The sequence below is a fragment of the Oncorhynchus mykiss genome, chromosome 16 (assembly GCF_013265735.2).
Source record: "Oncorhynchus mykiss isolate Arlee chromosome 16, USDA_OmykA_1.1, whole genome shotgun sequence".
NCBI classification, from domain to species: Eukaryota; Metazoa; Chordata; class Actinopteri; order Salmoniformes; family Salmonidae; genus Oncorhynchus; species Oncorhynchus mykiss.
Genome location: NC_048580.1, coordinates 38,425,864 through 38,448,713, shown reverse-complemented (window position 1 = coordinate 38,448,713; position 22,850 = coordinate 38,425,864). Strand labels below are relative to the sequence as shown.

The 22,850-nt window shown below is 42.2% G+C and overlaps 1 protein-coding gene across 1 annotated transcript; it reads left to right on the top strand.

Moving 5' to 3' along the window:
* Nucleotides 1-144: 144 nt before the first annotated feature.
* On the top strand, nucleotides 145-22,424 carry LOC110491911 (carbohydrate sulfotransferase 11). Its single transcript, XM_021565753.2, has 3 exons — nucleotides 145-730; nucleotides 19,154-19,236; nucleotides 20,436-22,424. The coding sequence occupies exons 1-3, from the start codon at nucleotides 637-639 to the stop codon at nucleotides 21,279-21,281; spliced, it is 1,023 nt and encodes a 340-aa protein (XP_021421428.1). The 5' UTR covers nucleotides 145-636; the 3' UTR covers nucleotides 21,282-22,424.
* Nucleotides 22,425-22,850: the final 426 nt, after the last annotated feature.

Here is a 22,850-nt window from a genome sequence, read left to right as displayed (position 1 = left end):
AACACAAATATTATTTACATACTAAGTAAAAGCCTAAAACTGTTACTTTGATCCCCGGTCATCCCTATGTATAATACATCTTGGAAGTGCTTAGATATACGTAATGTCGGTGTCGGTCTATGTTTCGTATGTCTCTGAGGCAAAGCTATGGTGTCAGTCCCTGTTACAAAGTATTAGGGTTGGGTGTGACGTCAAGGCACAAGTGCCGCCGACCATTTTTTCTGGGAATTTTAAGGTTGACAAAATTGAGGAAACAACGACTGTTGAATGATCGGAGAACTCTGATAAAACAATTCTATCATCTGGGGTTGTCAGAACATGTTTGCGATGAGACATTTCAGCGGAGCAGAAAATATTGATTTAAAAATGTCATAATTTATCGGAACACACCAACAAAGACAACCGACATTCTGTTGCACATTACAATATTTTCGCCGCTGTTTATTTATTGTTGGATATTCATAGGCATAGGCGAATAGACTAATTGCTGAAGAGGCTGACCTAACCGTGCCACTTCCAACTTTTTCCGCATGAAGGTCCGTTCTTTCCCTTCTTTCGCAAAGCTGCATCAGACGAGCTGCCTCGCATGAGCCACCTCGGGGCGAGTGTTCTGCTCTGCCTGCTCGGGGAATCAGGATGAGAAAACCCAAAGTTGGACGAATGTTTCTGGCGACATGCGTTGGGTCACTTTTTATGGTCATATTGTACTTTCAGAACATCACAAGGCCAGGTAAGTTTCGAGCATCACCACACATCAGGGTGCTATGAGATGGTGCCCTATGATGTTCTTATAGGGCGACGTTTTGGTGTATTACATACACTGAGTGTAGGCTGTTTTTCATTAGGCTAGTCCCACTCATTTATTAAATATTATATTCAATAAATCGTTTATCACAAGCATCATGTCAAACTGAAATTAACTACCATGACTGTTGCTCAATTTCTCCCTAAATTAGCATGTGTTGAGTTGAGACACAATGGAGGGGTAAAGTGGCGGGGCATGAGTAAGAGCACTATGAGTGTGAACCATGGAATGTTTTGGTAGCCCCCTCTGAGAGACCCTTAAGCATTCCTGGGCCTTTTTGGACTCGTTTCCTCAGCTCTCCTGTGCTCCCCTGTGCTAGGGCAGGGGAAGAAGAAACGTATACCCTTAAGGGATTGAGTGAAACTGAGGGACAGAGAAAGATAGGAGGGAAGATAACCTGGGAGTGAGGCTAGGTTAGGTTATGTCTGAAGTTTTAACAACGGAGAGAATAAAAAATAAACCATGTATTTCAATGCCACAGTATGCTGTTGTTATACCACATATATGGGGAAAGAACTACTATGTAATAAGTCCGGGTTCCTCATGTTACAGAGCCTCCAAGAGTAAGTGAGCAACTAAGGAAGGGACACTCTTACTATGCTATTACATTATGTCATAGGATACTTTCTATTTAAACATGAACGTTTTTAAAAAATCATCCTTCCTATCCAACCATCTCCCAGGGGCAGATTTTTAGCCCCCCCCCCCCCCCCCCCCCCACGCTCCAAGCGCGTGCACAACATTTCTTAATGGTGTTTAGAGTAAAGATGTAATTTAATTATAATAATAATGTGCTATTAAAACAGCTAGTCATGATGTTTTCATCTGATCGTCAAACAAAGTAGGTTACATTTGCACGTTCATCCAAAATAATTCCAGCATCCTGACAGTGCACTGTGCACCCTCCAACTTTCCTTCACTTCACTTCACAAGTGGCTGAAACTATCTTTACCAGAAGAAGCATCCGAGTGAGTGAAATAGCCCCCCTCTGTCCGACAACACTGTATGTAGTCCATGTACAGTATGTGATGCTGTCTGGCCAAAAAAGAGTATGACTTGGCATACTCTTTTTGTCCAGACACCATCAGATATATGGGCTACACATCCATGTCCTCTGCCTCGACAACGATGGCAGTATTATCAGCAGCACCTGTCTTTACTAAAGAAATGCGTATTGTATCCTCATACAGTCTAAGGGCCCGGGGCTGGGTGCCCCCAAATACAATGTTTTTCGTTTTCAAAATATTTAGGACTAACGTATTTCTTGCCACAAAATCTGAAACTGACTGCACCTCTTTTTGTTAAGTGTTGCAGTGTAGTAGCTGATATGTATTGTTTGAGTCACCTGCATACATAGACACACTGGCTTTACTCAAAGACTAGACAGCTGCCTAGACGGCTGCCCTGGGGAATGCCTGATTCTACCTGGATTATGTTGGCGAGGCTTCAATTAAAGAACACCCTCTGTGTTCTGTCAGACAGGTAACTCTAACAGGGGTGGCAGGTAGCCTAGTGGTTAGAGCATTGGGCCAGTAACCAAAAGGTTGCTAGATTGAATCCCCGAGCTGACAAGGTACAAATCTGTTGTTCTGCCCCTGAACAAGGCAGTTAACCCACTGTTCCTAGGCCATCATTGTAAATAGGAATTTGTTATTAACTGACTTGCCTAGTTAAATAAATGACAAATTCTCCACAATATAGCAGGGGTTGTATGTGTTACACACTTTGTGTAAGTGCCATGCATGTTGAATGCTCTTCCCTATAAGCTTGTTGAAATTCTGTTGTCAATTTGTTTACTGTAAAATAGCATTGTATCTGGTCAACAGTGCGTGAGGATGGTCGGAAATCAAAGATTAAAACCCCATAAACATATGTTGATGTATTTTGGATATTGTCTACAAATCATATCAAATCAAATGTTACACATATTTTACAGATGCTATCGTGGGGTGTAGTGAAATACTCATGTTCCTAGCTCCAACAGTGCAGTAATACCTACTAACAATACAAAACAATTACAATAAGAAAAGGAATGTAGAAATATAGAAATATTAGAAAGAGCAATGTCAAAGTCCAGAATATAAATAAATATCTACAGTATTCCACATTTTGTTGCGTTACAGCCTGCATTCAACATTTATTAAAGTAAAACATGTTTTTAGACATTTTAGCAAATTTATTGAAAATTAAATACAGAAATATCTCATCTACATTCTGTGAGTATTCACATCCCTGAGTCAATACTTTGTTGAAGCACCTTTGGCAGCGATTACAGCCACTCAGGAACATTTACAGTTTTCTTGGTAAGCAACTCCAATGTAGATTTGGCCTTGTGTTTTATGTTATTGTCCTGCTGAAAGGTGAATTCATCTCCCAGTGTCTGGTGGAAAGCAAACTGAACCAGGTTTTACTCTAGGATTTTGCTCGTGCTTAGCATTCTATTTATTTATATTTTATCCTGAAAAACTCCCTAGTTTTTGCTGATTACAAGCGTACCCATAACATGATTCAGCCACCATTATGCTTAAAAATATAGAGAGTGGTACTCAGTAGTATGTTGTAATAGATTTGCCCCAAACATAACACTTTGTATTCAGGACAAATAATTAATTGTTTAGCACATTTTTTGCAATATTACGTTAGTGCCTTGTTGCAAACAGGATGCATGTTTTGGAATATTTGTATTATGTACAGGCATCTTTCTTTTCACTCTGTCAATTAGGTTAGTATTGTAGAGTAACTACAATGTTGATCTATCCGCAGTTTTCTCCTATCACAGTCATTAAACTCTGTAACTGTTTTAAAGTCACCATTGGCCTGATTGTGAAATCCCTGATCGGTTTCCTTCCTCCCCAGCATATTAGTTAGGAAGGACACCTGTATCTTTGTAGGGACTGTGTGTATTGATACAACATCCAAAGTGTAATAAATAACTTCACCATGCTCAAAGGCATGGTGTGTCGGCCAGTAACAAAACAATCTCAATTGAATCGGTTGTAAATTCAGGATGTAACATAACAACATTTGGAAAAAGTCAAGGGGTGTGAACGCTTTCTGAAGGCATTGTATATGATGGTGTGTAGAGACAGTATAAATAGAAAAGCTGTGTACAGCAATAGTTATATAGGATGAGCCTTGACTAGAATACAGTATATACATTTGAAGTGGGCCAAACAGTATGTAAACATTATTAAACTGACCAGTGTTCAATAACTATGTATGTACTGTTGAAGTCGGAAGTTTACATACACTTGGAGTCATTAAAACTAGTTTTTCAACCACTCCGCAAATTTCTTGTTAACAAACTATAGTTTTGGCAAGTCGGTTAGGACATCTACTTTGTGCATGACACAAGTCATTTTTCCAACAATTGTTTACAGACTGATTATTTCACTTATAATTCACTGTATCACAATTCCAGTGGGTCAGAAGTTTACATACACTAAGTTGACTGTGTCTTTAAACAGCTTGGAAAATTCCAGAAAATGATGTCATGGCTTTAGATGCTTCTGATAGGCTAATTTACATAATTTGAGTCAATTGGAGGTGTACCTTTGGATGTATTTCAAGGTCTACCTTCAAACTCAGTGCCTCTTTGCTTGACATCATGGGAAAATCAAAAGAAATCGGCCAAGACCTCAGAAAAACAATTGTAGACCTCCACAAGTCTGGTTCATCCTTGTGAGCAATTTCCAAACTCCTGAAGGTACCACGTTCATCTGTAGAAATTATAGTACGCAAGTAAACACCATGGGACCACGCAGCTGTCATACCACTCAGGAAGGCGATGCGTTCTATCTCCTAGAGATGAGCGTACTTTGGTGCGAAAAGTGCAAATCAACCCCAGAACAACAGCAAAGGACCTTGTGAAGATGCTGGAGGAAACAGGTACAAAAGTATCTATATCCACAGTAAAACCAGTCCTATATCGACATAACCTGAAAAGCCGCTCAGCAAGGAAGAAGCCACTGCTCTAAAACTGCCATAAAACAGCCAGACTATGGTTTGCAACTGCACATGGGGACAAAGATAGTACTTTTTGGAGAAATGTCCTCTAGTCTAATGAAACAAAAATAGAACTGTTTGGCCATAATGACCGTCTTTATGTTTGGAGGAAAAAGGGGGAGGCTTGCAAGCCGAAGACCACCATCCCAACCATGAGGCACGGGGGTGGCAGCATCATGTTGTGGGGGTGCTTTGCTGCAGGAGGGACTGGTGCACTTCACAAAATAGATGGCATCATGAGCATCATAAGGAAAATTATGTGGATATATTGAAGCAACATCTCAAGACATCAGTCAGGAAGTTAAAGCTTGGTCGCAAATGGGTCTTCCAAATGGACAATGACCTCAATCATACTTCCAAAGTTGTGGCAAAATGGCTTAGGGACAACAAAGTCAAGGTATTGGAGTGGCCATCACAAAGCCCTGACCTCAATCTTATGGAAAATGTGTGGGCAGAACTGAAAAAGTGTGTGCGAGCAAGGAGACCTACAAACCTGACTCAGTTACACTAGCTCAGCTCTGTCAGGAGGAATGGGCCAAAATTGACCCAACTTATTGCGGGAAGCTTGTGGAAGGCTACCCTAAACGTTTGACCCAAGATAAACAATTTAAAGGCAATGCTACCAAATACTAATTGAGTGTATGCAAACTTCTAACCCACTGGGAATGTGATGAAAGATATTAAAGCTTAAATATATCATTCTCTCTACTATTATTCTGACATTTAACATTCTTAAAATAAAGTGGTGATCCTAACTGACCTAAGACAGGGAATTTTTACTAGGATTAAAATGTCAGGAATTTTGAAAGCTGAGTTTAAATGTATTTGGCTAAGGTGTATGTAAACTTCCAACTTCAACTGTCAATAGGGCAGCAGTCTCTAAGGTGTAGGGTAGAGAACCAGGTGGTAACTGGCTAGTAACAGTGACTAAGTTCAGGTCAGGGTACTAGGCGGAGGCCGGCTAGTGGTAATTATTTAACACTCTGATGGCTTGGCTATAGAAGCAGTTTTTCAGTCTCTCGGTCCCAACTTTGATGCACCTGTACCTTCTCCGCCTTCTAGATGATAGCTCGGTGAGTAGGCCGGGGGTTGGGTATATTTATCTGTAACCACGTTACCATCCACAGTTTTAATGCGAGTACAGTCATACTGTACCATATAAAAAAATATCACAACAGCTGTGATGGAAAAAGGAAGTTTCTGTACAATTTTATGAATGCTAACAGATAAATCTTTCGTTCAACATAATGGGATCAATTTGTGTCGGTAAAATGTATTATGCGAGAAATGGCAGTGGTAAGGCCTTTATGCGCAAATATTAATATAGTAACCATTATATCGAAGTAAACTTGGAGTCACATGATGATATGTTGTCTGGAACTCACACTACGACTAGGGAAATGCAGTTTATTAGGCGACACATGAAATAAGTTATGATGAACTTCACAGGGTGGTGAAAGTGCACAGGGATCTTGATGCCCCTTTCCAATAAGTATTGAGGGTCGGATTCTGGTGACATGATGATTGACTGTCGTTTGACAAATACAAATATTCTTGCTCTTATCCATAATAATCACATCATGTAGACTACCAGTATCTGCGAGCTGTTGGCTAGAGTGCATGTCCCAAGACCAGAGACCATTTTCTTTTTTAAGCGAAAAAAGTACAGTTTTTATCTGCAACAAGATAAACATCAGTGCTTGATGACATAGTGCACACAAAAAGGTGGAAACTAACTTGTTTCAGAATAAACACATCTGTGTATTTCCCTATAGTGAGTGTCTCTCCTCTGTGGGCAGAAGGATTCACACCTCGGACTTAGCAGTACTATGTCCAGTCTGAGAAAGAGCTGACTAAACGTGTGGGTGGGTGTACACACTTGTCAGTTACTGAAAGGTGCTAGATGTGCCAAGCCTGCTTTACAAGTCAGCTCAATGTGACATGTGAAATGTGAAAAAAATGCATGTGGAAATAGTTCATGTCTACTTTTCAAACAGGACCTTTGATCCTTCAGATAATATTTCGTTTGTCTATACTCTCTCCTGATATCCTTTTAGGTTGAGCATGTCGTGAGCCCTGTACCACGGACTTAAACGCACGTGATGATCCAAGGTCTGCTAGAGCAGACTTTCTCAACTCTTCGACATTTAGATTATTCTGGTCTTGTTCTAAACCTCAAATACTTCACTGTCAGATATCATTTATATTCTAAATTCTTCTTCTTCTGTGAAAAGCTGACATCAGCGTAACTGAGTTACTGAAGTTACAACAGAAAGTAATTTCAAGCAGCAATGTATTCCTTATGAGATAATGATGTTGAAAATACTGTAAGTATTTTTTAATTAATAAACACATTTTGCTCACTGGGTTGGGCCCACACACACTTTCATTACTATGCTCTTTTACCATCACACACAAGCAACATCTTCCTACGTTGGCATCATGTGGGTCTTGTCTAGTCAACAAACAAGGCTGGCATATGTCCCAATCCTGCCACATGCCCATGGCACCATAGAAAGCTGAATCAGTCAAAAGTCACACCTGCTGGGTGTTTGTTCTTGCTGAATAAGCAATTGAGAGACGTTAAAAGTAAATTGCTCACTATTTTAGCACAAGTATGGCCTGTTTATTCCATTTCTGGGGTGCTTTTGCTATGCAGCTGTGGTCTATCTGTATATAAACAGCTATGGTCTATACAGCTATGGTCTATACAGCTAGTCTATACAGCTATGGTCTATATACAGTGCCTTCGGAAAGTATTCAGACCCCTTTAAAAAAATATATTTAAAATCAACAATCGACACACAATACCAAAAACAGGTTTTAATAAAAATAAAAAAATGTATTAAAATAGAAAAACATAACTTATTTACATAATGTTCAGACCCTTTGCTATGAGACTCTAAATTGAGCTCAAGTGCATCCTGTTTCCATTGATCATCATTGAGATGTTTATACAACCTGATTGGAGTCCACCTGTGGTAAATTAAATTGATTGGACATGATTTGGAAAGGCACATATAAGGTATATCTATATAAGGTCCCACAGTTGAAAAAAAACAGTGGGAAAAAAAAACAACCCATGAGATCAAAGGAATTGTCAGTAGAGCTCCGAGACATGATTTTTGTAGAGGCACAGATCTGGAGAAGGGTACCAAAACATTTCTGGAGCATTGAAGGTCCCAAGAACACTGTGAGGAACCACTAAGACTCTTCCTAGAGCTGGCCATCCGGCCAAAATGAGCAATCGGGAGAGAAGGGCCTTGGTCAGGGAGGTGACCAAGAACCCGATGATCGCTCTGACAGAGCACTAGAGTTCCTCTGTGGAGATGGGAGAACCTTCCCGCAGCACTCTACCAATCAGGCCTTTATGGTAAAGTGGCCAGATGGAAGCCACTCCTCAGTAAAAGGCACATGACAGCCCGCTTGGAGACTCTCAGACCATGAGAAACAAGATTCTTTGGTTTGTTGAAACCAAGATTAAACTCTTTGGCCTGAATGCCAAGCGTCACGTCTGGAGGAAATCTGGCACCATCCCTACGGTGAAGCATGGTGGTGGCAGCATCATGCTGTTGGGGTGTTTTTCAGTGACAGGGACTGGGAGACTAGTCAGGATCGAGGCAAAGATTTTCATTTATTAATTTTTATTTAACCAGGTAGGCCAGTTGAAAACAAGTTCTCATTTACAACTGCGACCTGGCCAAGATAAAGCAGAAAAAAAACAACAACACAGAGTTACACATAAACAAACATACAGTCAATAACACAAAATAAAAAAAATAAAATAAAAATCTATGTACAATGTGTGCAAATGTAGAAGAGTAGGGAGGTAGGCAATAAATAGGGCCTAGAGGCGAAAATAATTACAATTTAGCATTAATAGGGAGGGAGGTAGGCAATAAATAGGCCATAGAGGTGAAAATAATTACAATTTAGCATTAATACTGGAGTGATAGGTGTGCAGATGATAATGTGCAAGTAGAGACACTGGGGTGCAAAAGAGCAAGAGAGTAAGTAATAATATGGGGATGAGGTAGTCGGGTGTGCTATTTACAGATTGGCTGTGTACAGGTACAGTGATCGGTAAGCTGCTCAGACAGCTGATGCTTAAAGTTAGAAAGGGAGATATAAGACTCCAGCTTCAGAGATGTTTGCAATTCGTTCCAGTCATTTGCAGCAGAGAACTGGAAGGAAAGGCGGCCAAAGGAAGTGTTGGCTTTGGGGATGACCAATGCAATGTACCTGCTGGAACGCGTACTACAGGTGGGTGTTGCTATGGTGACCAGTGAGCTGAGATAAGGCGGGGCTTTACCTAGCAAAGACTTATAGATGACCTGGAGCAAGTGTGTTTGGCGACGGATATGTAGTGAGGGCCAGCCAACGAGAGCATACAGGTCACAGTGGTGGGTAGTATATGGGGCTTTGGTGACGAAACGGATGGCACTGTAATAGACTACGTCCAGTTTGCAGAGTAGAGTGTTGTAGGCTATTTTGTAAATGACATCGCCAAAGTCAATGATCGGTAGGATAGTCAGTTTTGCGAGGGTATGTTGGGCTGCATGAGTGCAGGAGGCCTTGTTGCGAAATAGGAAGCCGATTCTAGATTTAATTTTGGATTGGAGATGCTTAATGTGAGTCTGGAAGGAGAGTTTACAGTCTAACCAGGCACCTAGGTATTTGTAGTTGTCCACATATTCTAATTCAGAACCGTCCAGAGTAGCGATGCTAGTCGGGCGAGAGGGTGCGGGCAGCAATCGGTTGAAGAGCATGCACTTAGTTTTACTAGCATTTAAAAGCAGTTGGAGGCCACGGAAGGAGTGGTGTATGGCGTTGAAGCTCATTTGGAGGTTTGTTAGCACAGTGTCCAAAGAAGGGCAAGACGAAAGATGAACGAAGAAAAGTGCAGAGAGATCCTTGGTGAAAACCTGCTCCACAGTGCTCAGGACCTCTGACTGGGCTGAAGGTTCACCTTACAACAGCACAACAACCCTAAGCACACAGCCAAGACAATGCAGGAGTGGCTTCGGTACAATTCTCTGAATGTCCTTGAGTAGCCCAGCCAGAGCCCGGACTTGAACCCGATCGAACATCTCTGGAGAGACCTGAAAATAGCTGTGCATTGACGCTCCCCATCCAACCTGAAAGAGCTTGAGAGGATCTACAGAGAAGAATGGGAGAAACTCCCCAAATACAGGTGTGCCAAGCTTGTAGCGTCATACCAAAGAAGACTCGAGGCTGTAATCGCTGCCAAAGGTGCGTCAACAATGTACTGAGTAAAGGGTCTGAATACTTATGTAAATGTAATGTTACCGTTCATTTAATTTTTTGCAAAATATGAAGAAAAAAAGTTTTTGTCAAGGGGTGTGAATACTTTCCGAAGGCACTGTAGCTATGGTCTATACAGCAATGGTCTCTCTCTCTCTCTATAAATATATACAGTGCCTTGCGAAAGTATTCGGCCCCCTTGAACTTTGCGACCTTTTGCCACATTTCAGGCTTCAAACATAAAGATATAAAACTGTATTTTTTTGTGAAGAATCAACAACAAGTGGGACACAATCATGAAGTGGAACGACATTTATTGGATATTTCAAACTTTTTTAACAAATCAAAAACTGAAAAATTGGGCGTGCAAAATTATTCAGCCCCCTTAAGTTAATACTTTGTAGCGCCACCTTTTGCTGCGATTACAGCTGTAAGTCGCTTGGGGTATGTCTCTATCAGTTTTGCACATCGAGAGACTGACATTTTTTCCCATTCCTCCTTGCAAAACAGCTTGAGCTCAGTGAGGTTGGATGGAGAGCATTTGTGAACAGCAGTTTTCAGTTCTTTCCACAGATTCTCGATTGGATTCAGGTCTGGACTTTGACTTGGCCATTCTAACACCTGGATATGTTTATTTTTGAACCATTCCATTGTAGATTTTGCTTTATGTTTTGGATCATTGTCTTGTTGGAAGACAAATTTCCGTCCCAGTCTCAGGTCTTTTGCAGACTGCATCAGGTTTTCTTCCAGAATGGTCCTGTATTTGGCTCCACCCATCTTCCCATCAATTTTAACCATCTTCCCTGTCCCAGCTGAAGAAAAGCAGGCCCAAACCATGATGCTGCCACCACCATGTTTGACAGTGGGGATGGTGTGTTCAGCTGTGTTGCTTTTACGCCAAACATAACGTTTTGCATTGTTGCCAAAAAGTTCAATTTTGGTTTCATCTGACCAGAGCACCTTCTTCCACATGTTTGGTGTGTCTAACAGGTGTCTTGTGGCAAACTTTAAACGACACTTTTCATGGATATCTTTAAGAAATGGCTTTCTTCTTGCCACTCTTCCATAAAGGCCAGATTTGTGCAATATACGACTGATTGTTGTCCTATGGACAGAGTCTCCCACCTCAGCTGTAGATCTCTGCAGTTCATCCAGAGTGATCATGGGCCTCTTGGCTGCATCTCTGATCAGTCTTCTCCTTGTATGAGCTGAAAGTTTAGAGGGACGGCCAGGTCTTGGTAGATTTGCAGTGGTCTGATACTCCTTCCATTTCAATATTATCGCTTGCACAGTGCTCCTTGGGATGTTTAAAGCTTGGGAAATCTTTTTGTATCCAAATCCGGCTTTAAACTTCTTCACAACAGTATCTCGGACCTGCCTGGTGTGTTCCTTGTTCTTCATGATGCTCTCTGCGCTTTTAACGGACCTCTGAGACTATCACAGTGCAGGTGCATTTATACGGAGACTTGATTACACACAGGTGGATTGTATTTATCATCATTAGTCATTTAGGTCAACATTGGATCATTCAGAGATCCTCACTGAACTTCTGGAGAGAGTTTGCTGCACTGAAAGTAAAGGGGCTGAATAATTTTGCACGCCCAATTTTTCAGTTTTTGATTTGTTAAAAAAGTTTGAAATATCCAATAAATGTCGTTCCACTTCATGATTGTGTCCCACTTGTTGTTGATTTTTCACAAAAAAATACAGTTTTATATCTTTATGTTTGAAGCCTGAAATGTGGCAAAAGGTCGCAAAGTTCAAGGGGGCCGAATACTTTCGCAAGGCACTGTATATATATATATAGATACAGCTAGTCCATACAGCTATGGTCTTTTCAGCTAAACAGGGAATAGTGAAACTGTATCTTGCATCCTGTGATCTCCACATATCATATGATAGGAGAAGCTAAAAGATTTTCTTTTCAAAAATAAAAATCTTCTGATTTATCTTTGGACTAATGTATAGAGTAGTGATAACCCACTGGGCACAGTTTAATTCAACATCTATTCCGTGTTGGTTCAATTGTAATTTCATTGAAATGACGTGGAAACAACGTTGATTCAACCAGCGTGTACCCAGTGGGTAGGGTTTAATTTGGTATCTTGACGTTGTTTCGCAACACTGAATCTCCCACTTCTCTGAATCTCCCACGGTGCATGTGGCTTCCACAAAAGCGGAAGTCATAATCAGTGACGCAGGCTGATGTGTAGAGCAGATGAAAGGACAGCGATGTAGAGGGGGAAGTGTGTTTTATCAGAGCAGGAGTCACATGCAAAGTCACATGCCAGTCACAAAAAATACTTGGTCTGTGACACCTTTTCACGTTTTGTTTTGAGTCAAATGTTTTGAGTCAATAGGTATTCAACCTCTTTGTTATGGCAAGCATAAGTAAGTTCAGGAGTAAACATTTGTTTAACAATTCACATTAGTGTCATGGACTCTGTGTGCAATAATAGTGTTTAGCATGATTTTTGAACAACTACCTCATCTCTGTACCCCACAAATACAATTAGCTGTAAGGTCTCACAGTCGAGATGTACATTTCAAACACAGATTCAACCACAAAAACCAGGGAGGATTTCTAATGCCTCGCAAAGAAGGGCACCTATTGGTAGATAAAATAAATACAAAAATGTACACATTCCATATATATAACATGGTGAAGTTATTAAGTACACTTTGGATGGTGTATCGATACACGTAGTCACTACAAAGATACAGGCGTTCTTCCTAACTCAGTTGCCGGAGAGGAAGGAAACCACGAGGCCAATAGTGACTTTAAAACAATTACATAGTTTTATAGCTGTGATAGGAGAAAACTGAGAATGGATCAACAACATTGTAGTTATTCCACAATACTAACCTAATTGACAGAGTGAAAAGAAGGAAGCCTGTATAGAATACAGATATTCCAAAACATGATCTTGTTTGCAACAAGGCACTAACGTAATACTACAAAAAATGTGGCAAAGCAATTCACTTTTTGTGCTGAATACAAAGTGTTATTGTATGTTTGAGGCAAATCCAATACAACACATTACTGAGTACCACTCTCCATATTTTTAAGCATAGTGGTGGCTGCATCATTGTCACGTTCTGACCTTTATTTCCTTTGTTTTGTCTTTATTTAGTATGGTCAGGGCGTGAGTTGGGGTGGGCAGTCTATGTTTGTGTTTCTATGTTTGGTTTATGTTTCGGCCTAGTATGGTTCTCAATCAGAGGCAGGTGTCGTTAGTTGTCTCGGATTGAGAATCATACTTAGGTAGCCTGGGTTTCACTGTTGGTTGGTGGGTGTTTGTTTCCTGTGTCAGTGTTTGTGCCACACAGGACTGGTTCGTTTATATTCACTTTGTTATTTTGTATTGTGTCATGTTCAGTTTATACTATTAAAACATGGACACTTACCACACTGCGTATTGGTCCGATCCTTGCTACTCCTCTTCAGAGGAAGAGGACGATATCCGTTACAATCATGGTATGGGTATGCTTGTAATCATTAAGAACTGGGTAGTTTTTCAGGATAAAAAAGAAATGGAATGGAGTTAAGTACAGGCAAAATTCTAGAGGAAATCCTGGTTCAGTCTTCTTTCCATCAGACACTGGTAGATGAATTCACATTTCAGCAGGACAATAACCTAAAACAGAAGGCCAAATCTACACTGGAGTAGCTTACCAAGAAGACAGTGAATGTTCCTGAGTGGCTGAGTTACCGTTTTGACTTAAATCTACTTGAAAATCTATGGCAATACCTGCACATGGTTGTCTAGCAATGATCAACAACCAAGTTGACAGAGCTTGAATAATCTTTTAAAGAATAATGGGTAATGGGTGTGGAAAGCTCTTAGAAATTTACCCAGAAAGACTCACAGATGTAAACACAGCTGAAGGTGATTCTACAAAGTATTGACTCAAGGGTGTGAATACTTATGTAAATGATCAATTGAATCCATTTTGAATTCAGGCTGTAACACAACAAAATGTGTCAAGGGGTATGAATACTTTCTGAAGTCACTGTATATACGGAGTACCGGTACCAAGTCAATGTTCAGGGGTACGAGGTAGCTTTTTATTTTATTTAGCCTTTTTTTTAACTAGGCAAGTCAATTAAGAACAGCAGGGTCGGGGGCTGGGATACAAAACAAATGTGAAGTAGGAAAAAACACATCACGACAATAGAGACACCACAACAGTACATAAAGAGAGACCTAAAGACAACAACATAGTATGGCAGCAACACATTACAACAGAGCATGGTAGCAACTCAACATGGTCTAAACATTGTTAGGCACAGACAACTGAACAAAGGGCAAAAAGGTAGAGACAACATTACATCACGTGAAGCAGCCACGAGTATCAGTAAGAGTGTCCGTGATTGAGTCTTTGAATGTAGAGATGGAGATAAAACTGTCCAGTTTGAGTGTTTTTAATTCTTGTTCCAGTCGCTAGCTGCGAACTGAAAAGAGGAGCGACCCAGGTATATGTGTGCTTGGTATATGTGTGCTTTGGGGACCTTTAACAGAATGTGACTGGCAGAACGGGTGTTTTATGTGGAGGATGAGGCATTCAGTAGGTTACTAAGATAAGGGGGAGTGAGGCCTAAGAAGGTTTTATAAATAAGCATCAAACAGTGGGTCTATTGTCAGGTATTAAGAAATTGACAGTTTACAGAGAAGTATAGAGTGCAATGATGTGTCCTATAGGGAGCATTGGTGAAAAGTCTGATGGCTGAATGGTAAAGAACATCTAGCCGTTCGAGAGAGCCCTTACCAGCTGACCTATCAATTATGTTTCTGTATTCTAGCATGGGTAGAATGGTCATCTGAATCAGGGTTAGTTTGTCAGCTGGGGTGAAAAGGGAATGATTACTATAGAATAAGGTTAAGGGCAGAGAAAGCTTGTTGGACACTAAGAAAGCTTTGTTGTAGAGCATTCAACTGAAAATCCGGGGAGGGGCTAGCTGACTGTATAATCTACATATGAATGGATGAGAGAGCTTCCTACTGCCTGAGCTACGTTGTTGATGTAAATTGAAGTGCGTGGGGCCTAGGATCGAGCCTTGGGGTACTTCCTTGGTGACAGGCAGTGGCTGAGACAGCAGATGTTCTGACTTTACACACTGCACTCTTTGAGAGAGGTAGTTAGCAAACGAGGCCAAATACCCCTCAGAGACACTGACACGGAACCCAAACCGGCTGGCGCCTGCGCCATCGTGCGCTATCATGCATACATTTATTTTGCCCCCCCCACACCAAACGCGATCACGACACGCAGGTTAAAATATCAAAACAAACTCTGAACCAATGACATTATTTTGGGGACAGGTCGAAAATCATTAAACATGTATGGCAATTTAGCTAGTTAGCTTGCAAGCTAACGTTAATTTGTCCTATTTAGCTAGCTTGCTGTTGCTAGCTAATTTGTCCAGGGATATAAACGTTGAGTTGTTATTTTACCTGAAATGCACAAGGACCTCTACTTCGACAATTAATCCACACATTAAACGGCCAACCGAATCGTCATCTCTCCTCCTTCCAGGCTTTTTCATCGTTTAATTTATATGGTGATCGCATCTAAACTTTCATTGTATTACCATGACTACCGGCAAAACAGTTCGTCTTTCAGTCACCCACGTGGGTATAACCAATGAGGAGATGGCACGTGGGTACCTGCTTCTATAAACCAATGAGGAGATGGGAGAGGCAGGACTTTCAGCGCGATCTGCGTCAGAAATAGAAGTTCTATGAGTTCTATTTTAGCCCTTGGAGTCGCAGACGCTTGTTGGCGCGTGCGAGCAGTGTGGGTGCAATAATTGAATAACATGGATTTCTAAATTAATTTTGCGACGCTCGCGCATGCGATGTCTGGTCTGGTCAGCATGTAATACTCCTTAGCTGACCCACAGGAAAGGAATGGTCTATGGCCAAGTCAATAAAATAGCAGCACAACATTTGTTAGAATCAAGGGCAATGGTGACATAAGTTAGGACCACCACCTTTGGAAGATCTGTCTTGTTGAAAAAGGTTATAACCAGAAAGGTTAACATCAGTGTTCAGAACACTCTTTCTTAACCATGTCTCAGTAATGACAAACACATCTGGATTGGCGCTGTGAACCCACACCTTCAATTGATACATTTTAGGTAATAAGCTTCTAGTGTTAATGTGCTGAAAACCCAGGCTTTTATGAGAGCAGAAATCAGTGAAGCAGAAATCAGAATTGCAGATCCACTCACTTGTGTGTAACACAGTGTAAAAAAAAAGGAGTCAATGCAAATAGTCCAGGTAGCCGTTTGATTAACTGTTCAGCAGTCATGGCTTGGGGGTAGCAGCTGTTCAGGAGCTTTTTGGTCCTAGACCTGGCGCTCCGGTACCGCTTGCCATGCGGTAGCAGAGAGAACCGTCAATGACTTGGGTGGCTGGAGTCTTTGACAATTTTTAGGGCCTTCCTCTGATACCACGTGGTATAGAGGTCCTGGAGGCAGGGAGCTCAGCCCCAGCGGTGTACTGGGCCATACGCACTACCCTCCGTTAGCAATTTGCCAAGCAGTTGCCATACCAGGTGGTGATGCAGCCAGTCAAGATGTTCTCAATGGTGCAACTGTAGAACTTTTTGAGGATCTGAGGGCCCATGCCAAATATTTTCAGCCTCCTGAGGGGGAGAGGGAGGAGACGTTATCATACCCTCTTCATGACTGTGTTGGTGTGTTTGGACCATGATAGGTCCTTAGTGATGTGAACACCAAGGAACTTGAAGCTCTTGGCCCGCTCCACTACAGCTCCTTCGATGTGAATAGGGGCATGCTCGGCCCTCCGTTTCCTGTTTTCTACGATCAGCTCCTTTGTCTTGCTGATGTTGAGGGAGAGATTGTTGTCCTGGCACCACACTGCCAGGTCTCTGACCTTCTCTCTATAGGCTATCTCATCGTTGTCGGGTCTACCACCGCCGTGTCATCGGCAAACTTAATGATGGCGTTGGAGTCGTGCGCGGCCACGCAGTCGTGGGTGAACAGGAAGTACAGGAGGGGACTAAGCACACACCCCTGAGGGGCCCCTGTGTTGAGGTTCAGTGTGGCTGATGTGTTTTTGCCTAACTTCACCACCTGGGGGCGGCCTGTCAGGATGTCCAGGATCCAGTCGTCAGTTACCTTGACTTTGTTGTCCTTAAGCCATTTTGCCACAACTTTGGAAGTATGCTTGGGGTCATGGTCCATTTGGAAGGCCCATTTGCGACCAAGCTTTAACTTCCTGACTGATGTCTTGAGATGTTGCTTCAATATATCCACATAATTTTCCTTATGATGCTCATGATGCCATCTATTTTATGAAGTGCACCAGTCCCTTCTGCAGCAAAGCACCCCCAGAACATGATGCTGCCACCCCCGTGCTTCACGGTTGGGATGGTGGTCTTCGGCTTGCAAGCCTCCCCCTTTTTCCTCCAAATATAGCGATGTTCATTATGGCCAAACAGTTCTATTTTTGTTTCATCAGACTAGAGGACATTTCTCCAAAAAGTACGATCTTTGTCCCCATATGCAATTGCAAACCATCGTCTGGCTGTTTTACGGCGGTTTTGGAGCAGTGGCTTCTTCCTCGCTGAGCGGCCTTTCAGGTTATGCCGATATAGGACTGGTTTTACTGTGGATATAGGAACTTTTGTACCTGTTTCCTCCAGCATCTTCACTTCGCAGCTACAACTGTTCTGAGATTGATTTGCACTTTTCGCACCAAAATACGTTCATCTCTAGGAGACAGAACGCATCTCCACCTTGAGCGGTATGTCGGTTGCGTGGTCGTATGGTGTTTACACTTGCTTAATATTGTTTGTAAAAAATTTAATTCTGAGGTCTTGGCTGATTTATTTTGATTTTCCCATGATGTCAAGCAAAGAGGCACTGAGTAGGCTTTGAAGTACATCCACAGGTACACCTCCAATTGACTCAAATGAGAATCAGAAGCTTCTAAAGCCATGACATACTTTTCTGGAATTTTCCAAGCTGTTTAAAGGCACAGTCAACTTAGTGTATGTAAACTTCTGACCCACTGGAATTGTGAAACAGTGAATTATAAGTTAAATAATCTGTCTGTAAACAATTGCTGTAAAAAGGACTTGTGTCATGCACAAAGTAGATGTCCTAACCGACTTGCCAAAACTATAGTTTGTTACCAAGAAATTTGTGGAGTGGTTGAAAAAACGAGTTTTAATGACCCCAACCTAAGTGTATGTAAACTTCCGACTTCAACTGTAAACAGGTTACCTTGGCGTTCTTGGGCACGGGGATTGTGGAGGTCTGCTTGATACATGTACATATTACAGACTTGGTCAGGGAGAGGTTGAATATGTCAGTGAAGACATGTTATGAGTACACGTCCTGGTAATCCATCTTGCCCTGTGGCCTTGTGAATGTTAACCTGCTTAAAGGGCTGACTCATATTGGCTACGGAGAGCGTGATCACACAGTCACTTGCAAGGTTGACGAGATTTCATCAAGATACGATCCTCTCACACATAATTTTAGAGTTTTTGTTGTGTTGAGTCTATGTGATGAGACCTCTTGACCCACTTTCTCATTTCCTTCTATGGTTTCTTTCTCTCTCTCTCTTTTTCTCTATTTCTCACTGTCCTTCCCTCCCTCCCTGTGAGATGTAAAGCAATCCTCTGCATTCAACTGGCACATGTGCAAATCCAATCCGTTTCCTCTCACTAGTGAGGAGGGCCCCAACACTGACATGCCTCCAGCCCTGAGGTGCTGGGGCTCATGTGAGATCATGCAGCATAAGGTAAAACATATTGAAATGAGAACTCAATGGGCTACTGTACTACAGTGTGCTATAGCAGCACTGGCCACAGTCAGATTTGCTTGACAAGGTGAGGGTGACAGAGTCGGATACTGTTCAGGACAGCTCAACCAGTAAAGAATATGATGTCTTTTTGTATTCCAAAAGGATGCTCAGTGAGGCCAAAGTTCCTTGAACATCGAGCACCCGTCACTAATCACTAAAGAAAACAGACAATAATGCCCTTTTCAGATGATTCATCTGTTTCGCCTTTTCTCCCTCTCTGTCTTTGTGCCTGTAGCTGTGGAGCAGTCTGGGGGGAAGGGCATCGCCCCAGGGAAGACCAGGAGAAGTCCACTACAGACCCTCTACAACGGAGACCAGGTGACTAGCTTTAGAATGGCCCCATTCTATCATGCCTTGAATGCGTGTGAACACTCACGGTTGTGTACTGTTTATTCACCTGATGTTGATGTGTAATTGTTTCCAGATGTGTCACACACAGGAAATAACATTTGACAAAGCAATGATCTTGGAGAACCACTTTGACACATTTGATTTCCCAACAAATGGGTAGCCTTTGGTCTCTGAACTGAACTATTGCTGCTATACATTAAATATTGTTACATCATACTACATACCAGCCACCTTTTTCTTGAACTTTCCTCAGAGGTAATGGCTCAAGCGTTACTGCAAGACTGAGTTGAGTTCATTTGATTTGACTTAGAAGTTATGACTCAGGTCCTTAGTGGTTACTATAAAAACAGTAGCCCCTCTTGCTCCGAGAGACAAAGCTCTCTTTTTCAGCTCCAATATCCAAAGTCTCAGGAATCCAGTGTATGCTGAGTGATACTGCATCTCTCTCTCTCTCTCACGCTCTCTCTCTCTCTCTCTCTCTCTCTCTCTCTCTCACGCTCTCTCTCTATCTCTCTCTCTCTCTCTATCTCTCTCTCTCTCTCTCTCTCTCTCTCTCTCTCTCTCTCTCTCTCTCACACTCTCTCTCACGCTCTCTCTCTCTCTTTCTCTCTCTCACGCTCTCTCTCGCTCTCTCTCGCTCTCTCTCGCTCTCTCTCTCTTTTTTGCTCTCTCTCACACAGAGAGCAGTTAGTTTGGTGCTGCTGATGCAACTAATCTTATCTGTTGTGTTATTTTTCTCTTGGACTACGTCCACCTTGCAACCCCTCTATCTTCTGTTCATTATTCACAGTGGGTCAGCAACACAAAGCACCATGCCCATCCTTGATCATTCTATTGCTTCCTCATTGCTCAAATCAAGCCACATCTTTTGCTACTCTTTATATTATAACGTTAAACACTTTGTCTATTGCATGTGACTAGTGCCACAGGCTGTCTACTGGGAAACACAGTGGATGGCCTTGATGTTGCAATGCCAATTCCAGGACATTTTACTAATCGGACAAGATAGATTAAAACATTGTTGTTGTTTCTCCGTTTTAGTCAGAGAATGTGACTACATGAAGATGTTATCACTTGGAGAGATGTAATATTTCATCACTTTTAAGTTTTTAATTCTAAATGTGAGTGTTGACCTTGTATGTCCCCTCCTCTTTCTGTGACCGTAGTTGGATTTGTCTGCAGTGCAGACGTCTCTGCGTGATCGGCGGGAGCTGCTGGAGCAGGCGTGTCTCACCCACACCAAGAAGCGACGGGTGTTGACCCCAGACGACCTCCGCCACCTCATCGTGGACGATAAGCATGGCCTGCTGTACTGCTACGTCCCCAAGGTGGCCTGTACCAACTGGAAACGCGTCTTCATGGTCCTGACGGGGGACGGACGCTACCACGAGCCCCTAGCCATCCCTGCCAACGAGGCCCACGTGGCTGGCAACCTGCGCACACTGTCAGAGTACTCCACCTCTGAGATCAACCGCCGTCTGCGCAGCTACCTGAAATTCATCTTTGTGCGGGAGCCCTTCGAGAGGCTAGTGTCGGCCTACCGCAACAAGTTCACCCGCAGCTACAACACGGCCTTCCACAAGCGCTACGGCACCAAGATAATCCGCCGGCATCGGCCCCAACCCCAGCCGGATGCGCTGGAGCGGGGCAACGACGTCTCCTTCCAGGAGTTTGTGTACTACCTGGTGGATCCCCGCACACAGAGAGAGGAGCCCTTCAACGAGCACTGGGAGCGGATCCACTCACTGTGCCACCCCTGCCTCGTCCACTACGATGTGGTGGGGAAGTATGAGACTCTGGAGCAGGACTCCCGCTCTGTGCTGCGGCTGGCTGGCACTGATGGGGAGGTCCGCTTCCCTACCTCAGGCAAGAGCACCAGGACCAACGGGGACATGGCGGCTCAGTTCTTCCAAAACATCAGCCCCTTTTACCAAAAGAAGCTGTACAACCTTTACCGCATGGACTTCCTGCTCTTCAATTACTCCAACCCAGAGTACTTGAAGACTAGATGAGGGCGACTCTCTCCATGTCAGCTAGAGATTTAGTCATCAATCTGTTTGGCTCTGTAATTTGTAATTAATCTGGGTGCGTAGAGCTTGTAATTGATGTTCCAGATGTTATTTATACAGGCCTTGCCAGTAGGGGGAATCACTACATTGTCAGATGTAAGAAGTTTATGAGCATAGGTGGCTGACCTTGGAGTCGCTATATTTGCTTTAATCCTCGTCATGTGGCCGAGATAAGAGAGAAGCAGGTTCTTCTTTTACAATTGAATGTGTCGAGGGTTGTAAAGAACTTGTTGTGTGTATCACAGAATCCCTCGACTATGCATTCTTTTTTATTTATACAATTGTAAGAGTATTTATTGTGAATATAGACTGAGCGCATTGGGTGAGGACAATCTAATTCATGCATTTCTTTCTGCTTGCACATACAGCATGTTTCTTTGGCTCTTGGACATCTTCTGTAGCCAAAAATGTTCCTCTGGGGGGACAAAGGGTGTCATAAAACTTACATAAACCACCAAACAAAAGAAAGCATAGTCCACAAATAAAAAGAAAGAAAAAACCCCAATAAAAATAAGCTATTTACTCTCTATTGACAGAAGTATGAGGCTTGCACAGACCCAATATGAATTGAACCAGTTTAAATGGTATATCTTACATGGTAGCGTTTAAAAAAAAAAAAAACAGTGAAGTCCTCATTCATACTGTATCATGTCACAATTTTCCCACATTATAAAATGATTGCCACCTGTTCATTGATGTTACATAAGCCACAGTTGATAGTAAATATGTTCTGATACACAATGTATGCTGGTTATATAAAGCCTGGCAGGCAGATTGCCTGCAGATAGGGAGTTATTTACAGAAATGGCACATGCTTTGCAGAGTCACCTCTTTATTTAGCTCACGTCAGACTGAGCAAACGGTGCATAGCTGTGGTTTGGGCCAAGGCAGCCCCTCATCAGAGCACTCCTTGTTGAACTGTGGAAAGCCACCTAGGGCTAACTACCTACCTACAGGGGCACTACATGTTAAAACCAGGTAGGCCATCTGGTAAAAAGCTAATATTAAATTACATTTGTAGCATGCAGTATTTGTCTTGACTATGAGAGCAGTAAATAAAATGAGTTTTCATGACTGTTGATGTTATGCCTCATTGCAACCTTTTGGAACAAAGTTTGTCCATAACAACGGTATACTGTATGGTGCATTCGAAGTATTTAGACCACTTCACTTTCCCCACATTTTGTTACGTTACAGCCTTATTCTAAAATTGATTACATTTTTCCTCAACAATCTACACACAATACCCCATAATGACAAAGCAAAAACAGTTTTTTAGAAAATGTAGCAAATGCATAAAAAATTATAACTGAAATATCGCATTTATATAAGTATTCAGGCCCTTTACTCAGCACCTTTGGCAGTGATTACATTCTTGAGTCTTCTTGGGTATGAAGCCAAAAAACTTAGCATACCTGTATTTGGGGTGTTTCTCCCATTAATCTCTGCAAATCCTCTTAAGCTCTGTCAGGTTGGATGGGGAGCATCGCTGTACAGCTATTTTCAAGTCTC

Coding starts and splice junctions, on each gene's coding strand:
- LOC110491911 (XM_021565753.2), top strand. CDS start 637: ATGAGAAAACCCAAAGTTGGACGAATGTTTCTGGCGACATGCGTTGGG. Junction 731..19,153: donor TCAGAACATCACAAGGCCAG/GTAAGTTTCGAG, acceptor TTGTGCCTGTAG/CTGTGGAGCAGTCTGGGGGG. Junction 19,237..20,435: donor CCCTCTACAACGGAGACCAG/GTGACTAGCTTT, acceptor CTGTGACCGTAG/TTGGATTTGTCTGCAGTGCA.